The 15247-nt window shown below is 38.5% G+C and overlaps 1 protein-coding gene across 1 annotated transcript in view; it reads left to right on the top strand.

The window, feature by feature from the left end:
• MAN2A1 (mannosidase alpha class 2A member 1) overlaps positions 1 to 15247 on the top strand; it is a 167685-nt gene that overhangs the window by 134883 nt on the left and 17555 nt on the right. Inside the window, exons 17-19 of the mRNA XM_004267441.4 lie at positions 5296 to 5429; positions 8970 to 9111; positions 11523 to 11656. Coding sequence (XP_004267489.1) covers positions 5296 to 5429; positions 8970 to 9111; positions 11523 to 11656 — 410 coding nt within the window. The remainder of the gene's footprint in view (positions 1 to 5295; positions 5430 to 8969; positions 9112 to 11522; positions 11657 to 15247) is intronic.

Here is a 15247-nt window from a genome sequence, read left to right as displayed (position 1 = left end):
GTTAAGTTGGATAAGTTTACAAAAACAATGTCACAAAGTAAATACACACTAGGAGAGTTACTTTTATATTTTTGATCATTTAAATACAAAACAAAATACTCCGAAAATTGAAGGGGAGATATTCAAAATTAGGAGCCCTGGTTTTTCATGACAGTTCTTATTGCCTTACTTCTGCTATGACATGAGGGCTCAGGCCCTCTCTCCGTTCAGACACAGATTTGAGGAAAAGGGATGAGGACAGCAGGTTGATAGCAAGGTTCCATTTTTGCCCCAGAGCACACATTTTAAGGACAGTCACTGAAAGACCTTGCTTTAAATCCTGGGTGGGTTTTTTGAGGATTTATTTTATATTTGATTTCCTATCTATGTCACATTTCAGTTAGACTTTTGTTTGAAGGCTTAAACACCTCTCTTAGGGCTCTCACCTTCACTTTTCATTTTCCCAGGTGGGTGTGGGCCAGTTGCTGTTTTTCCATCTTGATCTGATAACTTGTCCTAAGCACACATTGAGTGCCACTAATAAGATATTGGATTCTTGCTGGAGTGAGAGAGGGGCTGTCTTGCTCTTTTCCCCAAGCTGCTGCCTCTTATTCCTATAACTACTTCAGTGTCGTGAGAGAGGCGTCCGATTTATATTCCTTGGAAAAGTATGCCTTGCATTTCAGAATTGTTAGAATAAGGTGGTCTAGGCAGGTGGAGAGGGCTGAATTAGGCTGGTCCAGATAGATTTTAGAATGATCTGACATGAAGAGAGTAGATTGTGCAGAGGAGATACGCCTAAGATTCTCCAGAGGCCCTCAGTTGCTGCTCAGAGCCATGACCCCAGCCTTTCCATCTGCATGACTTAGTCATTAGACCATCCTGGATATTTGCTCCACCTCTTCTTTCAGGCACAGGGCATGTGTTCAAGGCGCCCTCCAGTTTTTCTCTCCATACTCAAAGGAGTATGTTTCTTGGTTTCCTTAAGACCAGTGCTGAGCAACGGAGTCAAGAGGGTCTTGCCTTCCGACCCTGATCCCTTGCCTCCTTAGTTTCATTTTTCCCTGCCATCTTAGAAAATATTCTTTTTAAAAAATGCTTAAAATTATTTTTATGTATAAAATGCAAATTATATACATGTATGTGTGTGTGTCTATTTACACACATACTCTTTTGACAAAAATTTCACACATTATGGACATAACATAAAGTCTCTCTGGAATCTGTGTCTGGCCCCTATCCACTGGTCAAGAGAGGTAATACAGATATTTGCACGCTCTCTCTCTTTCTCTCTCTCTCTCTCTCTCTCACACACACACACACACCTACAGAAATGTATAGTATTATGTTTGTGTCTGTGTCAGCATAAAGTTTATTGTACTGTGCAAACGCTCTGTTTGCTTTTCCCATCAGATCTTTCTCTGCCAGGACAGAGAGTTGCCTCCTTCTTTTCATTTGCTACACAGCATTCCATAGCATGGGTGTACCTGATTTTATTATTCATTTGCCTGTTGATGGACATCTAGCATGTTTCCCCATTTTTTTTACTCTTGGCACCAGTGCACTCGCTGTAAACATGCTTGTGCTCGTGATTAGTGTTCATTTTAGGTAGATAAGAGAGGTAATTAGGGTATGTGTTTTTAATATTTAAGATATATTACTTTATTGGCTTCTAAAGTGACTGTGACGTTTTGAAAGAGATTTTTGGATTGTTTTAAAGAAGCTTTGGGTTCTGGCAAGCCTTGTCCCTTAATTTTATTTCACTCAATTCAGTAACTCTCGCAGCTTATCAGATCCCAGATCAGTGCCCTCTCTCCTTGTTTGAAAATAGTCTGGAGCTCTCCTCTCTACTTAAGCATTCCTACAAAGCTTTTCCCAATCCTTGGTCCCAAAGTAATTTCAACATTTTCCAGTAGTTGGTCTGCTATTGAGACATGATGGTTGAGAGGTTTAGTCCTGGTTCTGCCAGGCCTTGTGATCTGGGGCAGATAATTTCCTCCTAGGCTTAGGGTCAGGAATGATTATATGTAAAGCCTATAATGTATGGTACATAGTAAGCACTTGGTACTTGTTGACTGTTGTCCTTCCCCTATGCAGCTGAACCCTTCACTCACTTCTTGTGTACCTGTTATGTGCTGGGAGCATAAGATAAATAAGACATGGTCCCTATACCTGAGGAACTGACCTTCTAACATGCATGTGTTTGCTCAAAATGAAAGTACTTACTCATCTTTTATCTATTTGAACCTTATCTATAGCCCATCTGCTTTCTCCCAACCAGTTAACTTCTGCATCATGAGGGACAGCCTCTCACATCTTTACTCATTCTGTTTAACAGTGATTCAGCACCGACCACCTGCCCAAAACATTGTTAAAAACTGAAATATGAGATAGTGTATAAGACAGTCTGTGTTTGTGAGCAGCTCATAGGCTCTAGGGAGGAAAAATTAAAGAGCTCCAGGGTTCTGAAACACTCGTTTGGCTTCTCTGTTATAGCTTTTCACCTGTGAACTGGCTAAATTTTACTTTGCATTGCCTGTGTGTTAATAAGGATAAACAATCTCCATCCTCTCTTCTCCAAGGGCACAGAGTGTGAGGTGCTAGCAAAAGGGCACTTAGTTCTCTGTTGAAACCTGGGAATGGCCTCACACCCGCTCCCCCTCCCCCATGGACTACTCTTGTTAAGTAGGAGCTATTTTCTTTCCCAGGATTGAAGAAAAACTAGAAGGACTTAGAAAGCCCTGGCCATCTATGCTCAGGTAGAACCATTTTAGTAAAAGTATCTTTTGCTGCCACATCCTGCAAAGATCCAGCATATCACTGGGACCACTGGGTTTGTACCCCTGCTTCCTGGGGAGTTCTGCCCTCAGTCCCATGAGCTTCTTTGGGACTGACACATCTTAGGAATTCTTGACACAGAATAGGAAAAGTCAGCAGTCTTCTTTCTCCCTCACACATGTTCTTCTTTTAAAAATAATTATTTTTCTTTGAGAACTCAGGGATACCTCCTTGCTTTTTTTTTACCATTACAGGTTTCATTTGGTTTGTTCACCATAAGTATGTTAAGTCTGAACTTATTTTAAGTCTACCCTGGCACAGAATTTAAATCAGTGTCTTGCTGAATTGTGAATGGACGTGAAGGCTCCTTTTAAAGGAGCTTTAAGCGTTTGTTGCCCCAACAGGATCTGAGCATAATACTGAGCTTGAGAAAGATGATTTTCTCAATGGAAATAATTTATCATTGCTAGAGATAATGTGAAATTACTAATTTTTTCTCGAAGCATGTTTTTTGTAAATGTTTTCCAGAGATACATACCTTGAAATTAATGATGGTCTCCTTTGTGAAGACTTTATTTCATTTCATGTATTTTGTTGACCCCTGAGATAATAGTCCATCTAGAGAGGAGAAAACATAAAGCAGTACTAAAAACGCTATGAATGCTTTCAGTAAAGTAGAGTCACTTGCCATCTGCTGTTTTCCCTAGTGCTGCATTAATACTAGCATCTCTAGTGCTACATGTTGGGTTTTGGGCATCTTTGGTTCATTTGTGGATGCTTGTCTTTTAAAATTTTATATACAATTCATTTGGTTTTAGAAAAATATTCTGGACAATGTAAGTATACTGGAAGGAAAGTTTGCATCTAAAGTAATGCATTTCCCAGTTCAAAGAACACACTATTGTTCTATCACCAGCATATGCACTTGCTTTCCCCCCCCGCCCCCAAACTTCCCAATAGTGGTGAAGAAGTTTGGATCAACTATGTTGGCAGGTTCTGGTAATTCTCAGAAGGAAATGTATGTATGCATTTAATTAGCAGAGGTTAGTGGTTCAGACTGTGGCTATAAAGCAGGAAAAAAAATGGCACTTCCTTCCCCCACCCATGGAGATCATGCTCATCATAGTAAGAAACTGAAGTTGGCTCTGGTTGAGGTTGTTGAGTTGGAAAGACAACATCTACCAGAAGAGAATTTCTGTGAGCATGCTGAAAATTATATTGATGGAAACTGCAGCCCATTTAGTATTGTTACCACATTATTATTTATGGTGTACAATTTCCAGTTGTACTTTTCACATAAACCTATAATGCCTGGGCCAGCTGCATTTACATTTTTTCCACAAATCCCACAGATCCAAACTTCCTTTCTATTTGCTGTCTAAACTCTGGGGATTCTTCTTGGCTCCTGGAAAAAGCCTTCCTCACCCTCTTTCTCCCCTCCCTGCTTTTCTGTACACAGCCCTCTTTCTCCAAAGAGTATGCTGGTTATCAGCAGAGTGACAGATTGTGTGTGAGAAGGGGGAGAGGTGGGTCATGAATAACAACGGTGGTTAAGTGTCCAGGGTTCTTGGAACCTCAAAAAACTTCAGCTGTATGAAATAGGATATGGCCAATCTTTCTTCTTTGACCACTTTCGTAATCATTCTCTTCCTTAGAAGATCCTACAGTATCTTCTATATCCACTCAAATCTGTATTAAGAGTGTTGGGTTTCTTCATAACTCCTCTCTCCAGCTCTGAAATAGACCCAAGGGTTCACTGAGGACCTGAAGATATAGTTAGGGTAGCATGACAGATAGAAATTAGTAAATACTTCAGGCTTATCCAAAAAAACAAAAATGTTCGATACATCTGGGACTTTTTCAAGCTCTCCTCTGCTTTATATAGCAAACGGCAAAATGAATCACTCCATAACAAGGGATCCTAAGAGACACCAAACTCAATTTAAATTGATTTAAGTTCTGGGGAGCTCTCCAGATTATACTTCACAAATACTAATATGGTAATACCAGTTTTAGCCATAAATCATTGCATTGGACCTCCTGTCTCTTTTCCTGGCTATAGATCATGGGCAGTAATACACTGTCTCTTGAACCACCAGGGTGTAAATTTCACCGCTCATAATTTCCAATGTGTGAGGAGAGCCTGGTGAAGAAGTAGGCTTGAATGGCTCTGTTGGGGAGTGGCAGTGCACATGAGTGGTGGATTGGCCTGTAGTGTGGCTGACCTTTTCTCATTTAATGTCCTCTTTCCCCTCTGGATCTCATTGCAGAATCATTTGCATATTATATTTCACCTACATTTATCTCATTCTAGCCTCTTCATCCTTCTGTTGAGTTATATATGCCCCTGAATAAATGTTTTCTATTGTCTGATTTAAAAAAAGGTGAATTGTGACACCATTTGGCATATGAGAGATAGTAAAGATAGGAAATAGGAAACAGGAAAATACCTGTAACGTTAGAAAGAGTTCTGTATAGTATATTTAAGAAAAGCGCGGCAATTATTTTTTATTAATGTATATATTCTTTTAACTTTAGGAATAGAAGGACAGTCTGTGGAAATTTCCAATATTGTGGACATCCGAAAAGAACATAACCGTGAGATTGCAATGAGAATTTCTTCTAGCATCAACAACCAAAATAGATTTTATACTGACCTAAATGGATACCAGGTAATTTCCCTTTAAAATGTTTAAGTAATGGTTATAATATGTAACTTTTATATGTGATGATGGGCCAGTTAATTTTGGAATCTTTGAAAAAATATGCTTAAGGTTGCAAATTATTTCTAAAATAAAACTGAATTTTAACAGACACTTTGAGGTTCTGTATTCAACCATATTTTCAAGGTTAGAACAAATATATTTGCAAGACTATTTTGTGAAATGTCTATTTGTAAGGATTTATTTTTTCAAAGGAAGATTTAGTGACCATTACGCATGTTAAATACCTTGATGCCAAAATGTATATGAATTTATCTAATAGAAAGGGAATATTAATTAGGGACTGATGGAGTATATCTTTTTTTTTCCTCATAAGGAATTGGTCTATGTATATTTAGTTTATTCCACATATGTTTTTAAATGTATGATTTAATACTGGGCTCTTTTAAATTTCAGGAAAACTCTTCTCTCTGATGTATATGTGTGTGTACATATATACACACACATATGTGGACATAGACATAGATATACAAATAAAAACATCAGTTTAGAAATGTGAGTAGGTGTGTATTTAGTCAAAATTTTCATGAAATAGTTTAAAATAGTAATGGGAAAATTGATTCATAAAAATTTTTAAGATTGTCATTTCTCTAATTTACTAGAGCTCTTTTGATTGTTACCTAAATCTCTATTCAGAGTGTAACAACATATCTTTGAAATAATACTATTAGAAACATGAGCATGTTTGTTTTTGTTTGTTTGTTTGTTTGTTTTGCGGTACGCGGGCCTCTCACTGCTGTGGCCTCTCCCGTTGTGGAGCACAGGCTCCAGACGCGCAGACTCAGCGGCCATGGCTCACGGTCCCAGCCGCTCTGTGGCGTGTGGGATCTTCCCGGACCGGGGCACGAACCCATGTCCCCTGCATCCGCAGGCGGACTCTCAACCACTGCGCCACCAGGGAAGCCCCATGAGCATGTTTTTGAGGCATTAGCATTTTAGAAATTTCTGGCTACGAATAGAAATAATTTCACAAATGCTGTTACTTTGATTTTCAACTGGGATGAGTGGAAGGGATTGTGATAATTTTCTCTTCTACAATTTCCTGCAAAAGTTAAATTTAAACCTTTTCAGAGCATAAAAATTGCAGCATACATTTTGAATTAACATGTTAATTCTTCTACAGCTGTTTGGTTTTCAAATGAAGCCCTGGCTTTATGGTGATTCATTTTCCTTGTGTACAAAAGAAAGGCTTTTCTTAAAGTCTTACAGAAGCAGTAATATGTATGTGTGGGTGTATACATGAATGAAAAAACTTAGTAAAAATGAATAAAAATGTGAATTTTCTTTACAAGGTTCGACCATTTTAATAAATAGGAAAATATTATTTTTAAGTCTATAGCCTAAGTGTTTCCTCTTTTTTAGAATAGGCCATTTCTTAAGCTTTGAAAAGAGTAGTTACTTGGGCCAAACTAGAAATCTAGACCCGCAGGTGGGGAGTGAGGGTAACAGCTACACAATTGTGACCGTTTTAAATGTCTTTTTTTTAAGTATACAAGTAAATGGAGTAGGAAGATCAGGATTGAAGATTTCTTTTAATTAGCTTCCCTTCCTTCCTTCCTTTTTTTTTTTTTTTTTTAACATTTTACAGTTGTTTTTTCCACCAGTTTGTTAATGTCCTAGGGCTGTGATATAAACCGCCACAAACTGGGTGGCTTAAAACAACAAAAATTTATTCTCTCACAGTTTTGGACATTAGGAGTCCAGAATCAAGATGTAGGCAGGGCCCCACTCCTTCCATCGACTCTAGGGAAGTATAACCTTGCATTTTCTAGCTTCTGGTGGTTGCAGACAATCCTTGGTACACCTTGCCTTGTAGACATATCACTCCAATCTCTGCCTGTGCTGTCACATGGTCTCCTTGTGCCTCTGAATGTCTCTCTCTGTGTCCAGATTCCCCATTTCTTGTAAGGACACCATTCTTTTTTTTTTTTCAATCTTATTTTTTTATTTATTTTTGGCTGTGTTGGGTCTTCATTGCTGTGCACGGGCTTTATCTAGTTGCGTTGAGCGGGGGCTACTCTTCGTTGCGGTGCGCAGGCTTCTCATTGAGGTGGCTTCTCTTGTTGCGGAGCAGAGGCTCTAGGCGTGCGGGCGCACGGGCTTCAGTAGTTGTGGCGCACGGACTTAGTTGCTCTGTGGCATGTGGGATCTTCCCTGACCAGGGACTGAACCCGTGTCTCCTGCATTGGCAGGCTGATTCTTAACCACTGCGCCGCCAGGGAAGTCCCAAACATCTAGTTTTTTTGTTTTTTTTTTTTTTACATCTTTATTGGAGTATAATTGCTTTACAATGCTGTGTTAGTTTCTGCTTTATAACAAAGTGGATCACTTATACATATACATATGTTCCCATATCTCTTCCCTCTTGCGTCTCCCTCCCTCCCACCCTCCCTGTCCCATCCCTCCAGGCGGTCACAAAGCACCGACACTGTTCTTTAGATTATCGCTCACCCTAGTCCAGTATAACTTGATTTTTATCTGCAGAGACCATATTTCAAAGTAAAATGACATTCACAGGTTCTGGGCGAACATGAATTTGGGGGGACACTATTCAGAACCAGTAAGTTGAATGACCTACTGCAGGGTTGTTGTGAAGATTAAAGATCTTATCTGTGAAATTCTCAATACTGTGCCTGGCATTAATGGTTACTCAGTACATGTTAACTATTATGTTTATGTTGAACTTCTCCTTTTCTGAGTTTCATGTCGAACTTTCATGAGTTTAAAAGAAGAGATGGCATTTTTATGTGGTATAAGATTTCTGATAACAAAGTCTCTGTTTGATGTCTCCTCCTGAGGTTTGAGTGAGTCTCCTTGACCCAGATCAGCTTAGTGCATTGTCAGTCTCTCAAAATATAAAATTAGAGTTGTATTTCATGCATTCAGATACTAGACCAAGAAAAATTGGAATTTGGAACTGTCTACATTGAAACTAAACAAGAAGAGTAAGCCTTGAATAGTTTTTAAATATAAATATGCATTTGATTATTATAACATAGTATGTTAGAGGATTTGGTGAGGAGATGTGTGGTATTTATTAAAACTGATACAAGAATCATAAGAGATATTTCTTGAAAGGGGATAGAGAGCTATTATGCTTAGCCTTCATTACAAAAGCAGTATGTTAGATGTAAATGAGAAGTGAATCCTTAATACCTTTATAATTTGTTTTATGCAAATATTGGGAGAGCTAGAAAACTTGTTAAGAATTTTTATTCTGAATTTAAATGGTAATGCCTATTTTAAAAATCTGGACAAGTTCTACCTTTCTCACTTAAAAATTGTTTTCTAAGATGCTCATGATTTTTCTTCATATTGTTTTGAAGAATGTTTTCATTTCTAAGTTAGCTGTTCTATTGGACAAGAAAGGTGCTGTACCTTTTTTTGTTTGGAAGGAAAACCATCTGTAGTCGATAGTAATTTTTTTAAGTACATGTGTAAATATCACTTGATTTTTTTTTCCTTAACGAGAACTGTTTGGTCTTACAGATTCAACCTAGAATGACACTGAGCAAATTGCCTCTCCAGGCGAACGTTTATCCGATGACTACAATGGCATATGTCCAGGATGCTGAGTATCGCTTGACCCTGCTCTCTGCTCAATCTTTAGGTGTTTCGAGTTTGAAAAGTGGTGTGTTGTTTAGATTATTTTTTGCTCTTATAAGTTTCACTCCCCAGTGTATAATCTTTCTGCTGGTAATATGTATTAATTATCATCCCCAGTCACAGGCTTTCTTCTTTTGAGAACCAGACTGTTAGTTAATTTTGAGCTTTATGAGACCAATGTAAAATAATAAATTTCCTTAATCTTCAGATGAAAAAAGAGGGACCTAAAAGTCCATGAAACTGATTATTTTTAAAGATAATTTACTTCACCTGATGGCTCATTGTTTGCAGAAGTCTGTCATTATTGTGACTGATTGGGAATGGAAATTCAGACTCAAATTAAACTAAGTTTAGATAGAGTTCAGATAACTTAACCAGGTTTACAAAGGTGGAAAGTTACAGTTCAAACTTAGGTCCTTCTCTGAATCCCATCCTTCTAGGACACTACCAGCTGAAAAGAAGAAAGGGAGTAGAGATGATACAGATATGGGGATAAAGAGGTGACAGACATGACTTTACAGATTCCAAAAGAGAGAATGTAATGGAGTGAAAGAGAAAATAGATAGTAGACGCTGATTGATTTTTTTTTTAGAACTTTCTATTGGGAGACTTTCTCCCTCATAATACATGTTTTTAATTATCATATACGTGTCAATTGCTCTTCTTTCCTTACATACTAAGAGTTGCTAAGACAAGCATGTTATGGAGCCAGGCAGATAATAAATGTGTACAGATGCCTGGCATATTCATTTTATATTGGGTATATGCATACAATCCCACTATTTATATTATGTATATACATGCATTCTGTACTTCCACACACAGAAAACCTTACTACTTATCATTTTTCTTTGTGGCCTTCACTAGACAAAATCATGAGATCATGTCATGAAGACATGAATACAGTTATAAAAATAATAATGGCCTCATGTTGGGGCTCCAGTGGGGAGTGCTGGGATTTGAGTGAATTGCGGAGCACATCCCCCCTGTACACTGGGGTGGCCACTGCTTTGTGTCAGCTACTTGTCGCCATGGGGAAAGGGGCCCAGTGTTGCCAAATTTTTCAGTTTTTGAAGAAAAGCCCAGAAGTTTGGAATTTTATGAGAAGTTGCCCATTCTGTAACTTGTGACATAATGTTTTAAAAATCAGAACATAAAGCCTCTTTGTGTCAGAGATGACTCCTGAGCTACCCATTTTTAAACTCTGCCTTAAATTCTCAAAACTGGGCTCTACTTAAATAGGGGACTAGACCTTAGGATTCAAGCAGTCATGAACCAAACAGTATTATCTCACTTCCCTGATCAAGAGAGCTATGGACATAAAAACAATTTGAGTACAGGCCAGGAAGTTACTCAGTGTCACATAGTATATGAGCTAACATTTGGAGGCAGAGAGAAGAGTTAGAAATGACCAAGAGATTGATATACTAATTTGTGTGTGAAGAGATCAAATTCTACATAGGCATGGGGACAGTTAGCCCCAGTGCCTGAAGAGCATGTTCTGGACAATTGTCTTATGAAATATGGGGGAAACAACAATGAAAATTCTAACCAGCACTGTTAATTTTATGTACTGGATACCTAAACTGAGAAGATAGAAACTAAACAGACTTGGTTTGACTATGTAAGCATAATAGTTATTAAAATCCTTTATGTAGTTCCCTTTTATGCCAAATGATTGCTCAATACAGTAGTAAATATGAATGAATGGATAGATGAATATATATATTTAAACACATATAACTTGAGTGGGTTTGGGGGGAGTATAATCTTAAGCATATAAATATGTCTCTGGGTGATTTCTTTTCAGTTTTTTTTTTAGTCTGTAATTTTATAACCTAACCATTAGCTTACAATTTAAACTAAAGGAGTTGTAGAATTATTGCATAGCAAATAAAGGAACCAAATATGACAACTTTTGGGGCCATAGGAGAAAAGACAAACTAACACAGTATCAGAGAGGGAAGGGGGTACATGGTGGGTGTCTCCAAATTCTAGGGCTTCAGAGAATCACAGCATATCAAGTAACCTAAAATTTTACTTCAAATCCTTTTTAGATTCTGTCCTTCTGTGTTTGTCTTATTACTCCATGCGTGATGTACATTTTTAAATTCCAAATGAAGCCACTAAATTTTTGGAGGATTTAATTTACTGGTTCTATTCATTTTTTGTAAGTTTCACTTTAATTTTGATCTCTTCTGTCCCATTTTTAAATTTCTTATTAGATTTTACTAGAAGCTGATAAAGAAAAGAAGAAATACAATCTTGCTTTATGAGTTTATACTAGCTGCTTTGCGCTATTATCGAGAGGAAGCCCATGGTACTGTGGGTTGTATAGGTCTGTCTCCCTGACTGGAGGAAAAACTTCAATCGAGACCCTGCCTTGTATTATGAGGTTCTCAATGAATAACCCTGGCCTGTTTGTTTGTTTGGTAGGTCAGATTGAAGTTATCATGGATCGAAGACTCATGCAAGATGATAATCGTGGCCTTGAGCAAGGTGTCCATGATAACAAGATTACAGCTAATTTATTTCGAATACTACTAGAAAAAAGAAGTGTCATGAATATGGTAGGAAAAAAGCTCTCATGTTCGGACGTTGTTTGTTCTTTGCCATCCAAAATTATGACTTTATACTTTTTTATTTTTTGCATTTTCCAATATTGAGATATTTTTGTAATAGACTTAGCCTGTATTCACAAAAAAGAGAACTTCATTTATATATACTGTGTAAGATTTACATTCAGGCCATTTTAATTTTTAGTTTTGCTTATTGTGTAGATATAAAATAATGTTAAGGAATCAGCTTGGGTGAAATTTCCTGAAATTACTTTGAAAGAAATGAGCGTTGAGTTTAAAGGATAGAGCTTAGTCATGTACTTAGGAGATTAAGTTTGATTAATAAAATTTATTTGAAACCTTAGTATACTCATTCTAGTCTTAGGCTCATCTGTTGAAAGTAGATTTACTTGAACGCTTTCTTGTTCAGTTTTCATTACTCAAAGCAAAAATCTAGCATTCCATGTAAAAGAGTCTGGCAAAAGCTTGATCGGACATGAACCAACCTGACAGTATACTCCTTCAGGTGGCAGAAAAGTTACCTCAGAGCCCCCCATAGACTGCTGACTACCCACCTCAGATGGCCCTGGACATGGCCCGTTTTCACTTACTCTGCTTTTCATCTTTCCACACTGACCATTTCAGATCTTTTCTACTCTTTTCAGCCAGTGGCCTCACCATCCACTGTGTAGAGAGAACAGCCATTCGTAGGGCTCTCTGTTCTAGATACCAAGCATCTACTCCCACCTTGTCCTTCTTCCCTTGTGTTACCTTCCTTTCCTTGTAGCCCAGTCCCTCCAGTGTCCTTGGAACTGACCCCAGTCTCCCTCCTGAGGATCCTTTTGTTAATCATCCTCCCTCCTTCCCTGTCCCTGCTCCTCATAGCCTTCCAGTTGGCTTTTAAATGCTCTTCGTTTTCTATCATGAAAAACAAAAACAAAAAACAGCCCTCACTCAGACTCTCATTTCTGTTTCCCCTACACTATCTCCTCTACCCCACTGAGCCAGAGCTGATGAGGTGAGTTTGTGTCCTCACCTCCCTCTCACACTCAGTTCATTTCAGTCTGGTTTGAGCCCCCATCATATGCTCTTGCCAGTGTCACTAGATCCAGTGGATGTTTTCAGTTATCATCTTACTTCACCTTTCAACAGCATGTGACACTGACCATTGTCATATCCTAAAACACTGCCTAGCGAGCTTCCATGGTGCCCTACTTACTTGGTTTTACTTGGTTTTCCTCCTGACTCTGGGGTAGTTCTTTCTCTGTCTCTCTCATAGCTGTTTATTCAGCCATTAAATATTAGAGCCCTCAAGGCTCGGCCCCAGGCCTTTTCCTTTTCTCATTTTGTATGGCCTTCCTCTGCGTCAATTGGAACCCACAAATACAAGCCCCCAGCTTCGGTTTCACCTCTCACCTCCAGACCCATCTATCTGGTTGCTTCCTGGCATTTCTTTCTACATTTTTAAGGGCATCTCAAGCTCGACATATCCAATATCATTCTTGTGATCTCCCCCCCACACCTGGCCCTTTTCCAGTGTTCCCTCTCTTGATAACTAGCACCACCTTCCATCCAGTCCAGCCGCCTATGAGTCATCTCTGATAGACACTTCTCCTTTGCTTGCTCTCTTCTCACAGCAGAGTCATCACCAGTGCTTGGCTATCTCATTGCCTGAATATTTCAAATCTATGAACTTGATTACTTCAGCGACTCTAATCTAAACTAGCATCATGTGTTTCCTGGAGGTAGCCTATACACATCCACTCTTGTCTCTTCTTTCTGCTATATCTGTTTTTAACCCAGTAAGCAGTGTTTTTTGTTTTTTCAAAACCAAATCTGTCCTCCCTGTGCCCTGCTTAACCCCACTATGTCTTCTCATTGCTCTCAATATAAAAGCCAAATCCTTACCATAGCCCACAGATCTCCTCGTGGTATGGGCCCTGCCTGTCCCCCATCCTCATCTACATGGCTTTCCCTGTTTCTGCTCTGGGCCAGCTGGTTTTTCTTTCAGTCATAAGGACTTCCCATGCACCCAGCCCTCAAAGCACCTTTGCACACGCCTTTCAATCTCTCTGCCCAGCGACTCTTAGTAATAGTTCAGATCAGGGCCTACTTCATCAACTGCTTCGGCTTGACCAGGTCAGATCCCCTTCTGTGCTCCCTCAGAACCATGCACCTCTCCTTTGTGTTTGTGTGATTATGTGATCATTGTTTTTCTCCTCTTTGGGACCGTAAACTCACTGGGAGTAGGGCTTATGTCTCTATCTGCTTCTAGGATTATTCCTAGCAGAGCAAGCACCCAGTGTATGTTCTGTGAATGAATACACAAATGCACAGATGAATGAACTGTGATAGCACATTGCACCACTGTGTTTATCGCAATTACTGCTTACTGCCTTGTCACCGTATGCATGTTCTATTCTCCCTACTAGATTCTAGGGATTTGTCTACTTCATTTGCATGTGCCCCACAGGGCCTCCTTGCCTGTGGTAGGCATGCTATAAATAAAATACTAGTTGATTGAATGAAATGGCAACAGCTAATTATGGCAAAGAATTCTCCCAGTATTTAGAACCTTTTAAGAAAAGATTTTAATATCCACTTTAGATGTCAAGATTTATACCAAGTTCTTGAGACTCGTGGTTTAAATCAATTACTGATAAGAGCTTAGTTTTAGGATTAAAACTTTATATAAAAATCATTGTCTGAGTGCTGGCAGCTACTATCCTTTGCTCCTCCTGAAATGTTTCTGGCTTTGACGATTTTTCTCTCTATAGACACTAATTTACAAAACTTCTGTTAACTATGGCAATAAAAATGTTCATGTCAGATCTATAAAGCTTTCACTTAGAAGTTAAATAATTTGTTTACTGTCATTCAGAACTCTTTGGGTAGTAATTGATTTAAATTTGATTCAAAGATTTTATAATCCTGTGTTGGTTAAATTTTTCTTTTGCTAAACTATAAATTCTTGGGCTTAAATCAATAGTTTCTTTTAAATAAGAAATAAACTAGAGAAGAAAAAATACATTTTAATTTCTAGCGAAATTGATTAAAAAGACATTTGATTAAGAAATGTTAATATGTCATCATGTAACTTAAATTTTCTAGAAAGTGTCTTTATTTTCAACTCAGACTTATGACTAAAATATCAATGGTAGAAACTGAGGTGGGGAGACACTCCCTGGAAGGGAATGCATTTTAGTGGGAAGCTTTGAGCCTCATGGGAATAATCCTGGATGACTAAATGAAAGCGTCCTGTTCTTGAGCGTTCTGCAGAGAGGCAGTGAGAACAAGACTGGAATGATAAATAATTGCTGGGAGAGGTATAAATGCCCAGTGAAGCACTGTGGCTGTGTGAGGTTGACTGTCATCCGTGGGAATAATGCTCAAGGCTCAGCAGAAGTGGAAAATAGGAACTGTCTTATCAGCATTACTCTTCAGGGTTTGTTTCTTTCACCCTTACTTCCTACCCCCTTTCTTCTGGCGACTAGTATAATAGTAAAGGGGGTGTTGAACTAGGAAGTGTTCGTGTGTTACAACTGGGTCATTTTACCTCTGGATACCAGTTCTTCACATATAAGGAGAGGAAGTTGGAGAGAT

This window comes from Orcinus orca, chromosome 3, assembly GCF_937001465.1.
Source record: "Orcinus orca chromosome 3, mOrcOrc1.1, whole genome shotgun sequence".
Classification (NCBI taxonomy): Eukaryota; Metazoa; Chordata; class Mammalia; order Artiodactyla; family Delphinidae; genus Orcinus; species Orcinus orca.
Note: the sequence above shows the minus strand (reverse complement) of the source record. Positions and strands in the feature narration are given on the sequence as shown.